General features: G+C 43.1%; 1 protein-coding gene across 3 annotated transcripts in view; it reads left to right on the top strand.

Annotated features, from left to right (window-relative positions):
- Window positions 1-21152, top strand: part of EP400 (E1A binding protein p400) — a 3509270-nt gene that overhangs the window by 1044323 nt on the left and 2443795 nt on the right. For all 3 annotated transcript variants that reach the window (XM_044065578.1, XM_044065569.1, XM_044065563.1), the window contains one exon: window positions 2533-2716. In XM_044065578.1, coding sequence (XP_043921513.1) covers window positions 2533-2716 — 184 coding nt within the window. The remainder of the gene's footprint in view (window positions 1-2532; window positions 2717-21152) is intronic.

The following is a 21152-nucleotide window of genomic DNA, read 5'->3' as shown; positions in this document are numbered from 1 at the left end:
ACAAGGGACAGCCTTTCACTCAACCCACAGCCAGGCAAACACTGACAACAGATGCATCAGATCACGCCTGGGGAGCACACATGGCAGGAAAATGTGTTCAGGGCAAGTGGCCCGCAGAACAAAGGCATCTTCACATCAATCAAAAAGAGATGGTAGCTGTACAAAATGCCCTTACAGCTTTCAAGGACCTTCTGCATCCAGGACAACTACTACTAAAGGCAGACAACACCACAGTTATGTGGTACATAAACAAGCAAGGGGGCACTCATTCTTATCCCCTCTGCAGACAAGCCATGACATTGTGGAACACAATTCTAACCTATCAAGTTCATCTGCAAGCACAATTCCTGCCAGGAGAGAAAAACACACTGGCAGACTACTTAAGCAGAAACATCATGGATCCGCACGAGTGGAAAATACATCCACAAATATTCAAAATGATAACACAATAATGGTGGAGCCTGGACATAGATCTGTTTGCATCCCCAATGAACTGCCAGCTACAGAAATTCTGCACAAGGACTTACCACCCACAAGCATGGACAGTGGATGCCCTCTCATTCAGCTGAAAAAAACTACCAAGTATATGCTTTCCCACCACTGCCTCTCCTTCCAAAGATACTCATAAAAGCCAGGAAAGAAAAGCCAAACATGGTCCTGATTGCCCCAGACTGGCCACGCCAGCACTGGTACCCAATCTTAAAGAACTTAGCACAAGGGCCACCCTGGATTTTGCCTCAAATCCCACACCTTCTGACTCAGCACAACAATCAGATACTTCACAGCCAGCTAAAGACTTTAAACCTGGCTGCATGGCAGATTCGTTAGTCAAGCAAGCAGTGCCTCTTTCCAAAGCTGTTATGGATGTCATTCTGGAAGCCAGAAGGCCTAGCACCAGGAAAGCCTTTTCGGATAAATGGAAGAGATTCTGTGCCTGGAACCAGGCTCACAGCCTTGACCCTCTTGTCCCAAATATTCCTCAGATACTGCAATATTTAACTGAGATGCTGGACAAAAGCCTCTCCTTTTCATCTATCAAGATCCACGCCTCTGCCATCTCTGCTCATTACAGCACGGACCCACCTATTTTTTCTAATCCTCTACTAAAACAGTACCTCAGAGGGGCTAAAAACATAAGACCGCCCCATAGAGCATCAACTCCAACTTGGGACCTCAACTTCATGTTGGAAAAATTAACTACCTCCTTTTGAGCCAGCTAACTCAACAGATTTAAAAGATCTCTTGGAAAACTGCTCTGCTCCTGGCAATAACCTCAGCACGAAGAGTTTCAGAATTACAGGCACTAATGGCAGTGGAACCTTTCATCATTTTCCACTAAGACAGGGTGTCTTTAAGAACAAACCCTACTTTTATGCCAAAGGTGGTATCAAGTGTGGCTCTAAACCAAACTATTCACTTGCCAACTTTTTATCCAAACCCACAGAATAAAGGGGGGAGACTTCTGCATTCCGTGGACATCCAAAGGCAGTTACTCCTCTACTTGGACAAAACCAAAGCTTTCAGGAAAACTGAGCAATTGTTTGTAGCATATGCTGCAGGAGGCACAGGGAAAAGCCATTTCAAAACAGACCATTTCAAAGTGGATAGGACACTGTATACGTTTCTGCTATACACAACATGGGAAAACTGTACCTAACAGCATTAGGCCTCATTCCACAAGGGCAATAGCCACTTTAACTGCCTACCTCAGAGGAGTACCTACCAAGGACATTTTGGAAGCAGCAACTTGGAGTTCTGTACATACCCAAGCATTACCATCTGCCTCTTTACTCTTAATATAGAGCTGGCTTTGCCATTTCAGTGCTGCAGGGCCTTATAGCCACCCCTAATGCCTTATAGAACCAGCCACACTACCTCAGCTTTGGGATTCTACCCACGTGTAATGACTGCAGCAGTGTAACACGATGAACATAGTACAGTTTTGTACCTACCGTAAATGTAGATGTTCGAGTGTATACACTGCTGCAGTCCAGGTTACCCTCCCTCCTTCCCCTCTTCCTTGCTGGTACGCACCTAATTCTTATACCCTTTACTACCTATGGGGAGTATTTGCTGGTAACTGAAAGTTTTTGATTGCTTTTCATATGTATGTTTTATTAGCAATTTGCATAGCCTACCTTTTTGGGGGCACCTGACATCTGGGGCAAGAAAAACTGAAGAAAATGGCGTCGGCTGCATCTTATATACCCCTGTCGCACTGACGTCAGGGAAGAAGTGACAGCAACCGACGCCGGACCAAGACTTTGGAACTCAAGCCGACTGAGGGACCGCCTGACGGCAGGATAACCCAAGTGTAATGACTGCAGCAGTGTATACACTCCAGCATCTACATTTATGGTAGGTACAAAACTGTACTTTATGGAGATTCTTTTAAACTGGAAAGCTTATTTGTTTGTTACAATTCTTCTTCTATTTGTACAAGGAAAATTGTGTAAAGCTCATTAGTTATACTTTAAATTATAAGAGCGTTGTATAGTCATTTTTTTATAATGCCTTTTCTTTCAAAAAAAGCCACAGGCAAAATTGTGTCATCCACGCCTCCTTCATGGGACTTTGAGAGAATATCAACAGATTGGTGTAGATTGGCTTCTGAAGTTGTACAAGAAAAACTTGAATGGGATTCTAGCAGATGAGGCTGGACTTGGGAAAACAGTGCAGATCATTTCTTTTTTGGCAGGCTTGGCTGCTTCTGAAGGTGAGTTTTGTGTGATGAAATTCCTGCCATAGTATTAATCATTTTGCTTGATTTTTCTGATTTCTTGAGTATTGAATTGCAGTTCTGACTAGATTACAGGTGAAGTGACTGTCTGACCTTCCTTGTACTTGAAATTTTGAAACTTGGACACTAGACAGTCCTACTTGCTTTACCAAGTTTGGCCTGCACCTCTTATTTCAAGGCTTCCTTATACTAGCTAAAGCCGTTGCTGCCTACTTAATGATTTTTAGGTTGAGTCCAGGTAATGAATACCCCAGCATAACTAACAATAAGTCCAAAACAGGAAAGTATTAAGGTGGTTCTGCACAATGCTAGAAGTCTCGACAACAAAATGCCCAACATTGATACTCTCCTGCTTCTGAAGTGCATCCATGTGTGTCTAAGTACCAAAATTTGGTTTAAATGCTCAGAATGCACCTCCCCATACCTGGGTTTTGCCCCTACTATGCCTTCCGGTCTTATGACAACTGTGGTGGCGTCTTCATATTTGTTCTTAGCTTTGTAAGTTACTACTAGGCTAACTGCTCTTGTGGGCCATTTTAAGCCAAAACTGTTATCCATTTCATACTTAAAATTAACCTATCCCTTTGGAGATGGGATTCACTTAACCCTTTCTAAGATCTATATTTATATATTACTCTAGTGATAATTACTAGTTAAAAAACATAGATACTTGGAGAGGACCTATACTTTGTGATTAAAGCATTTAGGCACTTACTGGTTCATTAGTTGTGCAGGAGGCAGTCCTGGGGTGAATCTTCTGTTTCCCGTCCATAGATCCAAGTTGCACATGAATATGGGCAGGGACAAACTTTCTTTTACATGGATGGGGAGTCTGTTCCAGAGCAGCATTATCCTGTGCAAGATGCATGTATTCCTCCAGCCAATTTTGTTAATGTTACAGAAGAAGTTTAGATCCCTGGCTCGACTTGACTTATGGATGTAAAGAAAGTCCGTCAGTAATTGGTTAAAGGATGCCTTGTATGCTAGACACAAATCACCTCGTAGTGATCCGTTAGAAACTGAGTATAAGCAGTAGAGCTATGAGGCAGTCCATATAAGACGTATTGTTTAGGCTTTGCATACATTTTGTAAGGTATCTCTGTGGGTGTTCAAGCTGAATGTGCCAGAAGGGATACATGACTAAAGGGGCATCGTACTCCATGATTGGCCTAATAAGGGTTGAGTAAAGGAGGGCAACGACATTCCTAGTTCTAGAAATAATCCTTTTGTTTGAGCTATGCAGTGTAGAAGGACTTCCTTATCACCATGGACATATATTGGTCAAAAGTTAGGTCACTCTCCACATAAGTTTCCAAATCCTGAAATAGTGGGTCAGCTCTTAGGGATGTGTTGTCAATACAGTAGCTCCACATGAGTCGACTTTCCAAAGCAGACAATAATGCATTTTTTTTTTTTTTTGGCTTTTAGCTTTAGTCCATGTGTTTGAGACAAGCCTTCTTGTAGGATGGCTGATTCTTTTGTGGATTCAATTACTGCTCCTAGCTTGCAGTCATCTGCAAATTTAGTTCACCATAGCCCTTTGGTATTGGTTTTACATCTGAGAAATAAATGCGGAGCAGAAAAGGTTGTCGCACCAAACTGTGGGGGACTCCACCAGTGACTGGCCTTACTTCTAGACAGATTTTCATAGACCCAGAAATTGAACTCCTTGAGTTCCACGTCACACTAAACAGACCAGGTGTTAGTTTATAGCCTGTTTATGGGGCATCTTTATCCATGGAAATCATGAATGTTTCCTAAATGTATTCAAACTCACTGTAAACAAGAACTCTATTATTTCTGCAAGACTTTTAACACCCCAGTAGTAAAATGGAGTACTTATACTTCACATCTTTGAGGCACCCAAAAGTTTCTAAATTTCATAAATAAAAACTTACTGGGCCACATAATTAATAAACCTGCCGGAAGGCATAATATTCTGACCTGGTCTTTACAAGTACGCCTTCATTGTATGCTGTTCCCCTGTTGTCTCCTACCTGTGTTAAGTCTGATCATAAACTAGTGACCTTCACCTTTAAAACATCTCTAAACCTGTAGATACCAATATCTTTGAGTTCAAGAATTTCAGATGTGCAGATCTCATCAAATTTAGTTATAGTTGTAAAACTACAAACATTACCACAACAGGTAGCTTCACAAGAGAGTTCTGTGCTCACTTAGAGAAGTGTGTCGAACTGACATTCCCAAACGGAGTTAAATATAATGAGAAATGCAAAACCAAACCACAGTGGTCATCCACCATCATGAATAAGGTGTACAGTAAAAGAACAAACCCTTATAAGTATACATTGGATAAAAAGACTTGCAAATTAAAGATAACCTCAGAATGTTGATTAAAGATTTGCATACTGTGAGGACCACTAAGATGGCCAATGAACTTGGGTTTATCTTTAGCTAAGGACAATTAGAAATCCTTTAGTAATGATAGAAAGCCCAATGTTGCTCTCAGCTTGTCCATAATGGTGCCATTTACACTGATACAGGAAACAGTTCTTGAAATTTGTCTGCTGTAATATTGGCAAACTTCACCCCAGAGATGGCTGTCTTAAGCTCACTGACCCCCACACACACACACACACACACACACACACAATCACCAATAAAAAACAGGTGCTGAAGATGCTGTCTAAGACTGTGTCCTCCATGGGATTTAGTAATAATATCTGGCTATTTAATAAACAGTAGTAAACAAGCCCTGACAGAGGTGCTCCTTAAACTGTTTAGCCTTTAGCTTTCTCCTTTAGGTGTGACGCGTAGCAGTAATGATGCCACTCCACAAGGGCGGCCCTACCAGTAATAACCAGAATTATAGGCCCATTAGACTGCCTTTCCAAGCAATGGAATGTATTATAAACTTTGATATTAAAAATTTCATCAGGCTAGAACTGCAGGTGTTTGGTTTTGTCAGGGGTAGAGCCTGTCTAATGAATCTGGTCAGTTTAAATGAAAGAGTAACTTAAGCTGTTGACAGCAGTTATCCCCTCTACACAGCATATTTTGATTTGGTGAAGGTCTTTGACACCATATCCCATGCTAGTGTGGTTATTTATGTAAATCATTTACAACTGCATCTTTATGTGGTAGGATGGATAGCAAGTTGGTTGGGCAGAACCTACATGATGCAGGCAGCAGGTGTGACTGTAACCAGTGGTGCCCCACAGGGCTCCATGCTGCATACTATTTTGTTTGGCATTTACTTTCTTGATCACTCGGCCCTGAACTAAGATGTCTGGTTAGCCAAATTTGTCTACAGCTGTAAACTGGGAATCATTTTCAAGTTACCCTGTGGCACCTAAGCCCTGTAGCAAGAACTTACAGTTACAAATACCTGTTGAGCTAAAATGTACTTAAATGCTGACATTTGCAGTATTGCCACATTTGTTAGATTACTTGTTATCCCAGCAAACAATTGTATAAGATATCCCATTCCATAATTCGAATATTTTAGAGACTTTGGAACCTCCCTGTCGTTTGTTCATGTAACAGCAGTAGAAAGTCCTACTTAGCACAGCTGCTTGCCAAGATATCATCTGACACTAAAGACGCCATTTTTCCCTTTTAGTCGCATTGTATTCAGCAGTGATCAAGTCATTTATTGAATACTATGTCCACTTTGGAATGCACAACCCTAGACATTTCTAACAACTACAGAGACCCTAGAGGTTCTCAACTAAAAGCTTACAGACTTAAAAACCAGGTTAGCTGGGCTATGTTAATCCTCCCTTTAGGATAAAGTAGATTAGGGCTTGTAGACTTGAAGGAATATTTCAAGGCTCTGCAAGTAAGATATGCATGTATAACACAAGGTGAAGACTATAACTCTAGATGGAATAAAAGTATTAAAAATGGGTGTTAACTATAAAAATAAAAGTGTGATTAATCTTTTGGATACACGCCTGTCAGAATGTCTAGTCATTTAGAACATTGCATCTGTGAAGTGGCAGAAAACATTCAAAAAGCTAAGAGTAGGTGCTTGGAAAAGAGAATCCTGCCCATTGGGACATCTGCAAGTAAAGGTTTAGAAAAGAGACACTGGGTGGCTGGAAGTAATTGGAGGAAACCGTCGTAACTGACTAATGATGTGACTGTACTGACTGGCAGGTTCAAGTTTACACAAGTCCATAGCAATATGAACATGCTCCAATTGCTTCAGTCTACTCATTGCCTCACCTCCCAACATGGGCTGGAGTTGGTCCGAGGGAGGGAGAGCTTGGTAGACTCGCTGGATGATGAGATATTTTGAGAGCAGCAGGTGTTTAGCTGTGAGGAGCAACAAAATTTACTCATCTCCTCCAGAGCACACATTGTCAGGATCAGTAGGATTTAATACTAACTCAAGCCTGCCCTGAAAAGAGACCATCAGTCTGGTGGTGCTAACCTGTTCAGAAAGGATTAATAAATACAATAAATAAATTAAAGAGTAGTCATTTATACTTTGAGACGTATCGAATACAGTAGTGCAGTTTGGCTTTTTTTTCAAATAGTTTGTTGGGAGAAAAAGAAAGGAATTCTGTGTTAGTCATACTGAATATTGTTTTGCAGAGTGGAGAAATCATTAGTAAAGTGGATTAAAAGACATCATCAGCATAATAGTGATTGATTTTATAGAGGCCTTAAGGAAGAGAATTGACAAAAATAAAGTTGATCCAAGAAGACAGCCTTTCAGTCACACCAGAAATGAAGTGATCTATAGAGGGTAGAGATTACATTTTTTACTATAAAACTACTGTTGAGGCTACTGACTAAATCATTTAATTGGCAGTTTAGCACTTCAGACGTAACTAAACCTTCAAGAACCCTAAAAATACTAATAACATCCTTTTTATACACAAATTAGTCACGACTCATTAAACATCAATTAAATTAAAAATTAAAGCACATATTTGAACATTAATTAAAAACTAAATGCCTCCAGTTAAATTCAGTAGAAAATCTTAAGGATTCAAGTATTTTTTTTAATTAATTCATCTGCTTTTTTTAAGTAGACGTTATTTAGTGCTAAACCTAAGTCTTTCCTTCATATTGTGTATTTGTTTAAGAACACAAACACTTAACTTATCTGTATTGCTGTTATATGTTTGTCCAGTACATGTGATGCGTATTTGTTCTTGAGAATGCTTTTTGTTCAATGTAAATTAAGCCACAGCCTCAAGAAATTAAATCACTCCACTTGTATTTTATGTGCAGCAACTTCTAAATAAAAACGTTGTGTATAAAATTAATGTTGTGAATTTGCATATATTGCTTGAACCACATGTCCTGTATAAACTGGGCGTATTCCTTATTTTTTCTTTCTTCCTCTCAAATTGCCCATATACGTGTTTATCACCTAAATATTATAAGACACTGTCATATTAAATATGTTTTGTCTCACTTTGGGATCTTTAAGCAGAACATGCCAATGTTTCCTAACTAAAAGTAATGATTACCTCAGGAAATGTATTCTCTAACAAAATTATTTTTCTTTTCTTTTTTTGTGTGATTTAATAAACATTAACAAATGTGACAGCGTCTGAATTTGAGATTTATTTTTACCAGGACAAGTAATTTGAGCCAAAGTTTAGATGTGAACATTGTTGCATATGAAGATCATGATCTGTATGGTAAAATGATTTTCTCTGGTCCACAGAAAGTTCAGCAGTATGAAGTCTGTTGTCAAAAGTGTGAAAGAATAGGATTGATTGCTAAAAGGGGAACTGTGGAAGTGCTGCACCCAGGGTGGAAACATTGCTGCTTAGGAGATTTAAGTTATCTGTGTTAAAGAAACAAAACCATGTACTTAATGAAAAGCATTTTCTGTTAGTGGGGAGATAGTTGCAGTGGGTTAAATTTGTTTTGAGTTCTGTGGGGTTAGGGGATTCATGAAGAGGGATGATAGTGTCTGTTTTTCATTCAATGCGAATAGTACATGTAATAAGAGACGTACTGACTATGAAGGAAGTAGGTTCACAAACAGGAGTAGGTGTTTGTCATAATGGTTAAGGTGTTTACCCCAGTGGTACAAGGCACATGATTTGATTCTGATTTCAAGTTATTGGCAAGGCTCAAAATGGCCCTTCAGGACAGTTAGCCTAGTGTTGACATATGGCCTTTGAGAAATTTGAGAATGAATAGGACTGAATTCAAATGGTTTGATGGACAAGCTTTTTTCTAGTCCATAAACTACAGTTGAAGGGATGTGGAAAAGTTGAGTTAGAGTTACAGCTCTGATGTGTTGAGGAAAAAACAGGGATGTTTTGGTGGGAAGTAAGGCTGTAGAATAAACTTTTATGCAGTTCAGCATCTGAAGATAACAAAGGTTTGTTATTTTGAATTATGTATTGTTAAATGAGAGAAGTCTGGAGTACCTAGGAAGTTTTTCAGATGAGACTAGTAGGCTGTAGCATTACTAGGGCATGGCTGGTGGTGATTTGTGCAGTAAGATGATTTAGGTGATTTCAAGAAAAATAGAATAGTAATAAGAATTACTGGTTGATTTCCACAGTCTCCATACCTTGTATGTAGTCTTTATTCTGTTTTAAATTTGAGTGTGAGCAAAGAACAAATAGTTTCATTGATCCTGCATGATTTTAAAACGTAGAGGAATTACTTAATATGATGGAGTGAGCCGAAGAGTGTTAAAGCAGAGGTAGAACTTATTTGAGAGTAAAGAGGTACCTAGTTTTAGAGAGTAAAGAGGTGCCCAGTTTAAGTTTAAAAGAACCAGAGAGAGATGAAATAAAAAAAATTTTGGAAATATTTTTGAGATCTGATATTGACTTTTACATAGAACCCCAATTCTTTTTGGACCATTCTAGAATTCCAGTTAGTTAACTTGACCAGTACATCGAATATAAATAGGAGAGGCTATAGCTGGATTCTTAACCCTACACTACTTCAGAAAGAAGATCTTGTTAAGGCAGTTAACAAGGTACTTGAGTTTAAGAACAACCCTTCTAGTTCTCCTATTCCTTTTGATATACAATGGGCTGCTGCTAAGGTCCAGATCAGGGATATACTTATTAACAAAGCATCTCACTATAAAAAAAAAATCTGTAGATTGAAATGATTTTTAATAGAATCTGCCAACATTGGATGAAAAGAGGGGATTTGCTTTGATTGTTTCAAAGACCAGGAAGAGAAGAGGAGCACGTGAGAGAGAGAGAGTTAGACTGGGCTTCTGGAGTGTAGCACCTGTTAAGAGAGGGTAAAAAAATCAGAGGATATCCCTTTTGGGTTCATAGGTTAGTACTAAGCTAACTGCCCTTGCGAGCCATTTTAAGCCTAGCCAATTATCCCTTTTGAGACTCAAACCCTACACCTTGTGTTTGTAAGGCAAACACCTTAACCATTAGGCCACCCTCCCATATAATAGATTAGTACTAAGCTAGCTTCCCTTGCTAGCCATTTTAAGCCTAGCCAATTGTCCCTTGTGAGACTCAAACCCTGCATCTTGTGTTTGTAAGGCAAACACCTTAACCATTATGCCACCTTCCCAAACCCATTTTCAATCCATTTTATACTACTCTCAACACTCCCACACAGTTTCAGTTTCTCCATCTTGATGATCCTGACATTCAAACAATTATATTCTAGTGAAGAATGTTTATGTAACATAGCTAACTATGTATTAGAAATTCTTGTTGCTTTAATAAAAGTTACTCAAACCTTGTCACTATGTATTGTACTTAATGTGATGTCCTTTGTTACCTGCACATCTTCTCATTATTCATATTTTTTGTAACCTGTCCAGGTCCCCTCTGAAAATGGTACTGGCATAGCAGGATTAACCTGGTCAGGAAAATGCAAACATATAAATAAATAAATACATTTCGGTGGACAGCCTGAAGACTGAGACAGAATCCCGAGAACCAAAAGTGTACATGTCTTTCAAAGAAATGGCTAGGATGTTGACTGAGTAGCAGTAGATTTCCTTAGCTCTGTTACTTTTTATATTTCTGACAGGAAAGCAATTTTCTAAACAATCCCAGCTTATTTATAAACAGTTAATCTGATGTCCTTCTCATTCTGCCTCATGTATGGGTCTCTGATCTGATCCTCTGATCCGACTCTATCACCTCCCACAGACTTTAGCTTCTAGGCTCAGACCCCCCCCCCCACCCATAATTCTCTACCTTTAGCCCAACCTCCTCAGATCTTTCCTGCCGGTGTGCCAGACGTGATTTTCCAGGCTCAGATAAGATTTTAACTTTTTTGCATAGTTTTTGGTGCTACTTTGCTTAGTTTTTGCTTCCTAGTTGCTCCTCCTCTCTTCTTTAGTTTTCATAGTGTGTTAGGCTTTCTTGCTGCCCTTTTTTTTCCCGTCTTTCTTAACAAAAAAAAAAAAAAACTGTTAGTTGTAGTTACTATAGTTGTTGTTATAGTTAATTGTAGTTATAAAATCTTTTGCTGTGGATAGTTCTCCTTGGTTGCTTTGTTTTTACAGTTTAAATTTTACTTTTTGCAGTGGAGAAACCCTTCTGGTTTGAAAAAAGTGCTCCAAGCGTGAGAGAAAGATTCCACTCTCTGATGTTCATGATCGCTGTGTTTAGAGCCTAGGGCCAGCTCATTTAGACTCCCCTTGCACCATCTGTGAAGGATTCAACCCTAGGGCTCTGCAAGAGAGAAAAAACAAACTTATCTTGAAGGGTCTTTTGCCCGCTTCTGCTGCTTCCCTAGGGGCTCAACCCCCCCCCCCCAAACATTCACTCTGATCGGAGGTGACAAAAAGGCACCTTAAGGAGCTGAGTGCGTCTTCGGACCTGCCTGCCAAAGCTCCGAAACTTTCAGATCTGACTGCACAGGCGCCTAGGGCTTTGTTGGCTCCATCGGATCTGAGAAGTCTACTCCGAATCCGCATCTTCCTTCAGATTGACGGGGAGATCTTTGCATCGGTGTCTCCGAGTATGCCACCTAAGATCCTTCAGACCCTCAAGCATTCTCGCCCATCTTCAGTGGCGGCTTCTAGGTCCTTTTGGAGCCTTTACTTTGAAGTGGACAGAAGTCGGATCCCTAATCAAGGCCCAGATTCAGATGGGGGGGGGGGTTCTTCCTGCTTCATCCCCTTGTAGATCCAAGCCTGCCCAGCCTGTGCCCTTTTTTCCTTCTGTGATCCGAATCTCTGTTTTGGAGCCCCAGGACAGTAGTCTCCCAAGGGATTTGGAGTCAGATCAGAGGGTCTTTGCTTTCCTCTACTCCAACCGCTGCCTTAACTGCCTCTGCTCTGAGGTCCTCTGATCAGTCTGTGTCCTGTATCCAGGATATTGTGGCCAGATCAGAGGGGAGAGGTTTGGCTCCAATATTCTCAGAGGAGTCCTTTCCCCTCGGAGCTTTGTCCCTCAACAGCACAGATCTAGATGTTCTTCGTGTTTCACTGTTGGGAGTCATCACACTTGGGTTATCTGCCTGTAGGTAGCCCTTAGTCGGCCCAAGTACCAGAGACTTAGTATTTCTTCGTCGGATGCTGTCGCTCCAGGACTGACATCAGGGGTATAAAAACAGACTACCAATATTCCGAAAAAACTTTCTTTGTCGGATGCTGTCGCTCCAGGACTGACGTCAGATCATCAGGGGTATAAAAACAGATTACCGATATTCCGAAAAAACGTAAGGATAAAGACAGAGACAGACCGCATAGGTCCAAAGCTGCCGACGACACTTCTGTTAAGCTAGTCGCCAGTCCCAGGTACTCAGTGAGGCACTTTTGCAGCCCCTGATGCCCGCTTCAGTGGATTCGCAGGCCTCTACTGATACCCATTCAGAGTCCAGTATGCCGCAAGACTCTTCTTCGACTATGGAACCTGTGGATGTCTCTACCTTGGATGGGTCCAGAGCCACTGTGCAGGCACCGGCTTCTGAGGCATTTCTTCTCTCAACCAATTGTCGACTCAAACCGATGACTTCTTATTTAACCAAAACTGCCGAGTTTCTTAGTCGCAGAGTATGCACTACGCCTAAAAAAGTGACGACCAAAGCATATGCACCTGCTCCCATGCCACAAAAACAAATGCTTAGAATGGCAGAAGACCTTATTATGCTGATTAGGGCGAGTCAGCCTTCCCCTGCTAAGAGAGAGACCAATCCCCTAAACTTCTACAGACCAGTAGTCCGATGACTCTGAGATTTCTGATTATGAAGACATGCCCTTATCTGCTTATGAGGATTCAGATGCAGAGGAATCTATTCCCTCTGCCTCCCCTCCAGAGGATTTTTCTTTTGGTGAAACTTTGCATACCTTAAGAGAGCATTTCCACTGGGAATGCCAAGACTATCCCCAGTTCCAAAAAGACTCTGAGAATTCCTAGAGTTGGTTCAGCACAGGCCTTTAGCAATACCCCCTGTCCTGGACGTTGTTGATGTTTTTATGGAATCCAGTCTTACTGCTGACACTTTACCTCCTGCCCCTAGGAAACCAGACGGGTACTACAGAGTACCTGACACTCAAAAATTTCTTTTCAAGAATCCTGCTGCTGACCCAGAGATCATTTCCCAGGGGCCTAAAGGTATCAAGGCTACGACAGCCAGGAATCCCACCCCTTCGGACAGGGATTCCAGAGGTTTGGACAGATAGGGTAAGAAGGTATATACCTCTGCAACTTTTGCTATTAGGGCATTGAATTGTCAGTTTCACCTGCTAACGTACCAGCAGCATATTATGGAACTTACTAAACAAAAAGTGGCAACCTTTACAGACTGTGCAGAAAATAATGAATCGCAGGAGCTTATGCACTCTGAAAGCCAAGTCAGTAAGCATAATTTGCAGTGTGGCTTTGACACCCTAGAAGCATCTTGCCGGGTAGCAGTCACTGGATCTTTACTGAGAAGACATGCTTGGCTCAAGGAGCAGAACTTGCCAGACCATGTCAAATCAGAGTTACTAGACGCTCTTTTGAAAAGGACAGTTTGTTTGGCACCAAAGCAGAAGAGATTCTTAAAAAGATGGAAGAAAGCTAAAGGTAAGTCTATGCAGACTGTTAAAGAATTTTTAAAAGTGCAATCCCCTAGATTCAGTAGGCATTGCCCTTCCAAACACTGGTCCATTCCAGCCCCCTCCAGGCCTTCTCAAACTAGACCCAGGGGAAACAGACTACAGTCTCAGGGTATGCAGATATCTAAGCAATGAAGTGCCCCCACCCCTAAAGCAGGGAGTGGTAAGCCACCTCCTTACAGAAAAAACTCACAATGACTTCTTTACTCAACTCCCCAGCCCTGCCCAATTGCTTGTGCCCCTAGGAGGAAAACTTGTCCTTCATGCAAAAAATTGGATGTCCATCACACAGGACCGGTGGGTCTTCAACATTGTATCCCAGGGGTACAAATTTTATTTCCATTCACTGCCAACCCCAAGCGGGTTTCCAGACCTTCCTCCAAACCAGTTGCCAGAGGCTCAAAGCCAACTAGCTTCCCTACTCAATATCAGAGCTATTCAGCCGGTTCCAGTAGAACAGAGAGGTCAAGGATTCTACTCCAGACTCTTCCTGGTACCCAGGAAAGAGGCTCCTGGCACCCAATCCTGGATCTTTCAATTCTCAACACCTTCCTGGTGGTACCAAAATTCAAAATACTTACCCTGCAACTACTTCTTCCTATGCTACCCAAGGATGCCTGGTTAGTCACCCTAGACTTTAAAGAAGCCTATATGCACATCTTCATAAGGGAGTCATGCAGGAAGTATCTAAGTTTCAGGGCAGGATCTATGCATTATCAGTTCTCTGCACTTCCCTTTGGCTTATCTACTGCTCCCAGAGTTTTCACAAAATGCCTGGCTTCAGCCATTGCATATTGCAGGCAGAGAAATATCCAAATTGTCCCGTACTTGGACGACTGCCTGATTCAGGCAGACAGTGAGGAATTGCTGTTGCAGTGCCTGACATTTGTGAAACACCTTCTCACTTCCTTGGGGTACACCATCATCAAAAAGAAATCAAAACTGGTACCTAGTCAAAAGATTGTATTCCTGGGGAGCAAGCTTGGACAAAACATCCCAGATGGCATTCCTCACTTCAGAAAAAACAAGTCTATCTGACAGCCTACTTCAAACAAATGGCCACCAGAACCCAGCCATCCCCAAGAAAAATACTGCAGGCCCTAGGGTTCATGGCCTCATATATACTAATTCCATATGCAAGACTGCATATTAGGAAACTTCAATGGTACTTAAAAAGTCTTTCGTGCCAACATTCTCGGGACCTGGAAACAGTCATTCCTATCATACCCTGTCTAAGGACAAAGTTCCTTTGGTGGGCAGAAGCTTGCTACCACAACAAGGGACTGCCCTTTTCCCAACCCCACGCCGCCCAGACCCTAACCACAGATGCATGAGACTATGCCTGGTGGGCACACATGGACGGCAGATGCATTCAGGGCCACTGGAGCCCAAGTCAAATTCATCTGCACATAAACCAAAAAGAGATGCTAGCTGTGCAGAATGCCCTGACAGTTTTCAGATCCCTACTGTTTCCAGGACAATTGCTAATAAAAACAGACAACACCACAGTCAATGTGGTACATCAACAAGCAGGGGAGGAAGCCACTCCTACTCACTCCGCAGGTTAGCCATGGCCCTGTGACACATGGCTTTGGAAATGCAAGTCCATCTGCAAGCTCAATTCCTGCCAGGTAAACAAAACTCACTGGCAGATGACTTAAGCAGAAATCTCCTAGACCCACACGAATGGCAATTAAAGCCCAGCACCTTCAACCTTCTGATTCAGAAATTGGGGACCCCAGAGGTGGATCTCTTTGCCTCCCCCTGCAACCACCAGCTTAGCAAATTCTGCACCAGGAATCCTCACAGCAGGGCCTGGAAAGTGGATGCCCTATCTTTTCAGTGGGTAAATCTCTCAATATATGCCTTTCCCTCTCTGCCCCTTATCTGAAGAGTATTACTCAAGATAAGACAGGACAGACAAAGGACAATTCTGATTGCCCCAGACTGGCCACGCCAGCACTGGTACCCACTCCTGCGCAGCCTGTCACCAGTGCCACCCTGGCACCTACACCAGAGCCCAACCGTGCTCTCTCAGCAGGAGGGACAGATTTTGCATCCACAACTGCAAACCCTAAATCTTGTAGCCTGGCTTATTCCTTTAATTCTCTTTCAGCAACCCTAAGCAAGCAGGTGCTGGATGTCATTCTTGAAGCCAGAAGACCCAGTACAAGAAAATCATATGCTGATAAGTGGAAACTATTCTGCCTAAAGGAGAAGATACAACTTTGACCTCCCTGCCTCTAATCCTGGATTACTTAGCAGATCTACTCCACAAAGGCCCGTCCTTCTCCTCCATTAAGATACATGCCTCAGCCATTTCAGCTCATTACAACACTGAGCCACCTCTCTTCTCGCACCGTCTTATCAAAACAGTTCCTGAGAGGGGCAAACAACTTAAGGCCACCAAAGAGATCACCCACCCCTGCTTGGGACCTTATCTTTGTACTGGAAAAGCTCACGCTCCCCCCACCCCCTTTGAACCTGCTGCATCAGCAGACTTAAAATTCCTCTCTTGGAAAACTGCCTTGCTTCTGGCCATCACTTTAGCTAGAAGAGTGTCTGAGCTGCAAGCACTTATGGCTGTGAAACCCTTCATTATTTTCCATGCTGACAGGGTTTCCCTCAGGACTAACTCTTCCTTCATGCCTAAAGTGGTGTCCAGTGTGGCTCTCAACCAATCCATCCATTTGCAAACTTTCTTCCCTAATCCTCAAAATAAAGGGGAAAAGATCCTGCACTCCTTTGACATGCACAGACAGCTCAAATTCTACCTTGATAGGACTAAGCCCTTCAGAAAATTTGACCAGTTACTAGTCAGCTTTGCAACAGGGGCAGATGGCAAGGCCATTTCAAAACAATTAATTTCCAAATGGGTAACACACTGCATCCATTTCTGCTACAAGCACCATGGGAAACCAACCCCTCAGGGGGTCAGAACACATTCCACTAGGGCAACGTCTACCTCTACAGCATTTCTCAGGGGAGTCCCTACCATTGACATCCTGGAAGCTGCTACCTGGAGTTCAGTACACACCTTCACCAAGCATTACCACCTGCCTATCTTTTGCAAATCCAGGGCAGGTTTTGCAACAGCAGTCCTGCAAGGCATACTCACCAGCCCTAACTCTTCTTGACTGCCTCCACCCTTCTTCAGCTTTGGGAATATACCCAAGTGTGATGACTGCAACAGTGAAACACGAAGAACATAGTTCAGTTGTGTGCACTTACCATAAATGTAGATGTTGGAGTGTATTCACTGTTGTAGTCCTGGTTTTCTTCCGTCCAGCCCCCAGGTTTCTTTCTCTCACTCCTCTCTATGGCTATTACTCACCCTTTTCAGGGGTATTGGTATTTACTTTATACTGGTAGTGTTTTCCCCACCATAACTTAGCTCCCTATTTGGGGGGCTCCTGACATTTGAGGCAAGAAAAACTGATGTAATGGCGTCAGCTGCCTGGTTTTATACCCCCTGATGACCTGACGTCAGTTTTGGAGCAAAAGCATCTGATGCAGAAATACTAAGTCTCTGGTATTCGGGCCGACTGAGGGCAACCTGCAGGGAAATAACCCAAGTGTGATGACTGCAACAGTGAATACTCGAACATCTACATTTATGGTAAGTGTGCACAACTGTACTTCCTGTCTGGGAATCAGGGTTCTGGTGGCCTGCCTCCATCTTCCTTTGCAGCTTCAGTTCCTGGGGGGGGGGTTTGGTGAGATCTCTCTAGGACCCTCAGGTTTTCAGGAATTAGAATAGGCTTTCTCTGTCAGAGTGCCGGACCCTTTACTGATGCTCCACCCTGTGTGCCTATTCTGGATTGGGGTCTTGGATCTATCATTCCTGCCCAGGGTCAGCCTGCCTCGAAAGACCTCCAACCTGTTCCACCTGAGGTGGCCCCTTCTTCTTCCGATTCTTCCCTTGAATATACCACAAAGGAGATTCCACAGAAGAGGATGTGCAAAAGGAAGCATGTGAACTCCCGTATGGAATCCCTTACCGAGGATGCAGATTATGTTGTGGGAGAGGGGTCTCCCAAAATGCCTCAGAATGATGTTTCCTTTGCAAACATCTTAGAGATCTTGAAGGTAAAAGGTAGATGGTCTTTCAAAAGCTCCTCCTTGGAGGAATTTATAATTCTGGAGGCCTTTGGGATGGGACTGTTTACATTTTGGGTGGTCCCCCCAACGGACACTGCTGTTGACCTCATTGCCCATCGGACCTGGAAGGAGCCAGACACCATAGAACCAGTTTCTAAATGTCAAGATAAAATCCTTTCATGCCCGCAGGATTGTGCTTTCTGCAGTAGGCATATTCTGGTTGACTCTATCGTGGTGCCAGCTGCTACCAAGAAAGAGCTCGCTCAGCAGAGCTCCACTGTCCATCTGCCGAACAGGGAGTCCAAAGCAATGGAGAAGTTTGGTAAGTGCACTTATGCCTCCGCTACCTTTTCACAGAGGGCACTCAATTATCTGGCACATTTTACTCACCTTCAGAGAGACTTGGTCAAGGAACTCAGTGACAGAGTCTATGCCTCTGGCGGAGTTCAATAAGATTTCCCTTAAACTAGTCACTCCTAATTCCATAGACAACTCCTCCATGAGACTTCTCTCCCACTCAGAGGAGAGTGCTACTAGTGTAGCCGGCAATGGCATCGCAATGGGTCATCATGCTTGGATGAGGCTGTGTGGTTTCGCAGAGCCCTTTAAGGCATCATTTAATGCCCCCTTCGATGGTTCCTCATTTGGACCATCTGTTAAGGACATCCTTACCCACAGTGAGCAAGAAGGTAAGACCTTGTATGCCATGGGGATTAAGTTTTCTGTTCCTCAATGAACCTACTCTAGGAGTCAAAGGGGGGCTAATAAATCTCATTTCCAAAAGTCACAAGGTTCTTCTCTTGACCAAAGTGGAGAGTTCTCCTCCAGAGGCAGAGGAGGATCGTATGATGGGAGACGACACCCTAAAGGCAGAGGTGACCTGCAGAACCATGGCTCTAGGGAATCCTTTCCCCACAAGCCCTTACAGCACTCCTGAAGCGCTGCCTGACTGTCCTTCTCTGGAAGCAGTCGAGTGTTGTTTTTCTCTGCACTCAAGCACCTGGGCCCAAATCACTACAAATGCTTGCATGTGAAATATTATATCCAGAGGCCACTACATTCCCTTTTCCATTCCTCGTCCAAATGTATGGAAGACACTCCTCGATGTTACACCTAGTCAGGGGGAATTGGCAGTGGCTGAAATTGCCAGATTGCTGCAGAAGAGTTATCCAAGAGGTCCTGACTGATCAGAAAGGGTCCGGAATTTACTCCCATTTCTTTTTGGTGCCAAAGAAAACAAAGGGCCCGCAGTCCATTCTGGACCTAAGCAATCTCTGGTATGTAAAGAAAACCAAGTTCCTAATGGTGATGGTACAGTCCATACTACCATTGCTGAGGAAAAATGATTGAATGTGCTTGGTGGATTTCAAGGATGCATATACTATCACATGAAAATAGACAGCCGCTCCAGAAGTCATCTGCACTTCTGCTTGGGAGCCAATCACTTCATATTTTTAGCTCTGCCCTTTGGTCTCACTACAGCCCTGCCTGGGTGTTTACCAAGTGTATGGCAGACATTGCAGCTCATCTCTCACTGCAAGGGTTTCAGCTATTCCTGTATTTGGACAATTGGCTCTTGATTGTCCCCAGTCAGCATCAACTTTGTCAGGTCAGGGATTATCTTTACCAGCTGTCACACTCTCTAGACATCCCTGTAAATTTGGACAAGTCACAACCAACGCCGATTCAGAACATAGAATTCATTGGGGTACAACTGAACACTTCTACTCAAATAGCTACTTTGCCACAACATTGCAGCAACACTTTGAAATCTCAAGTTCAAGCCATTCTGCTTTCCACATCTCCTCCATCCATGTTGATTCTAAGACCACTGGGATCAATGGCAGCTGCCATTCTTTTGGTTCCAGTAGCCAGGTATATGCGCATTCTCCAATGGACGCTGTCTTTCAGTGGTCTGTTCTGTATCAACTCCTGTCTGCTCCTATCAGACTGACAAACATTTGCAGGTTCCCATCTACAGTGGTGGATTCAAGCAGATCTGACAATTGGCAGACCTTTCATTCTCCCCTTACCCTCAGCCACTGTGAGAATGGACGCTTCCCATCTGGGGGGGGGGGGGGGGCATTTCCAGGGGAAGATTGTCCAAGGCACATGGAGTCAGAGACCAGTCTACAAGTAAACGTCTTGGAGATGAGAGCTGCCCTTTTATTGTTGCAAGCCTTTCAGGACAACCTCCCTCCAGGGACTATTGCTGTTCACACCTACAACATGTCAGTAGTCTGGTACATCAACAAGCAAGGAGGACCATGTTCGTACCATCTCTGCAGAGATTCCATGAGGGTCTGGGAATGGACGATCTCTTCAAACCGGTTTCTTCTTGCAACACATGCACTGGGGAAATCCAGTGTGTTAGCTAGCAGGCTCAGCAGGTCTATTCTGATGCTTCATAAGTGGTCTCTCAATTAATCAGTAGCGAACAAGATGTTCGACCATTGGGGTCTACCCTGCTGCAACCTTTTTTTGCATCCCTTCATAACAAATGCAGCAGTTTCTTTGCTCTGATCCCCCTTCAGGGGGTTTCCAGAGGAATGCTGTGGTCCATGATTGGCCTGTGGGAGTCCTGTATGCCTATCCTCCTTTTCCTTTGATTTCAAGATTTCTTCAGAAAGCCAAACAGTTTGAAGAGATTGGTGATCATCATTGCCCCCTTTTGGCCTCATTAGTTGTAGTTCTCCCTCCTTTGGTCTCATCTCAAACATTCTCCATGGATGCTGAAACCCAAACTGGACCTCCTTTCTCACCCAACATTAGGATTCCACCCCGATTTCTCCTTTCTCAAGTTAACCTCATGGTTTCTCCAGATGTTCATCGTGTTTCACTGTTGCAGTCATCACTGTAGGGTTCTTCTGCCGGCAGGCAGCTCTCGGTCGGCCAGAATCCCAAAGGCTGGGTCCGGCGTCAGCTGTGCCCTCACCCTCCCTGACGTCAGAGCGCCAGGGGTACAAAGCTCCCAGCCGACGCCATGTTCTCAGTCTTTCTTTCCGCGCGGTGGAAGCAGTTAATAAGTGCTGGTTGGCCGACTCCTGTTAGTTTTGGTTCTTCATACCGAAGATATTCTTCTTTTCAAAGCTAAGTACCCCGTTGGGGAAACTTTTTTCTTGCTCCAGACCGATGTCAGAAAAAGTTAATAATTGTATTTCATGTGGGAAGCAAATACCTCATAAGGATTTTCACTCTTACTGTATTCCTTGTCTAGGCCCTGACCATGACGTAGCTAGTTGTCGGTTTTGTGCTAGATTTAATCAACGTACTATTAAACGGAAATATGATTTTGCTTTTCATTACTTTGGGAGGCGATTTAAT

This window comes from Protopterus annectens, chromosome 1.part0, assembly GCF_019279795.1.
Source record: "Protopterus annectens isolate FY-2018-M chromosome 1.part0, PAN1.0, whole genome shotgun sequence".
NCBI lineage: Eukaryota > Metazoa > Chordata > Ceratodontiformes > Protopteridae > Protopterus > Protopterus annectens.
This window is presented reverse-complemented; position numbering and strand designations above follow the sequence as displayed.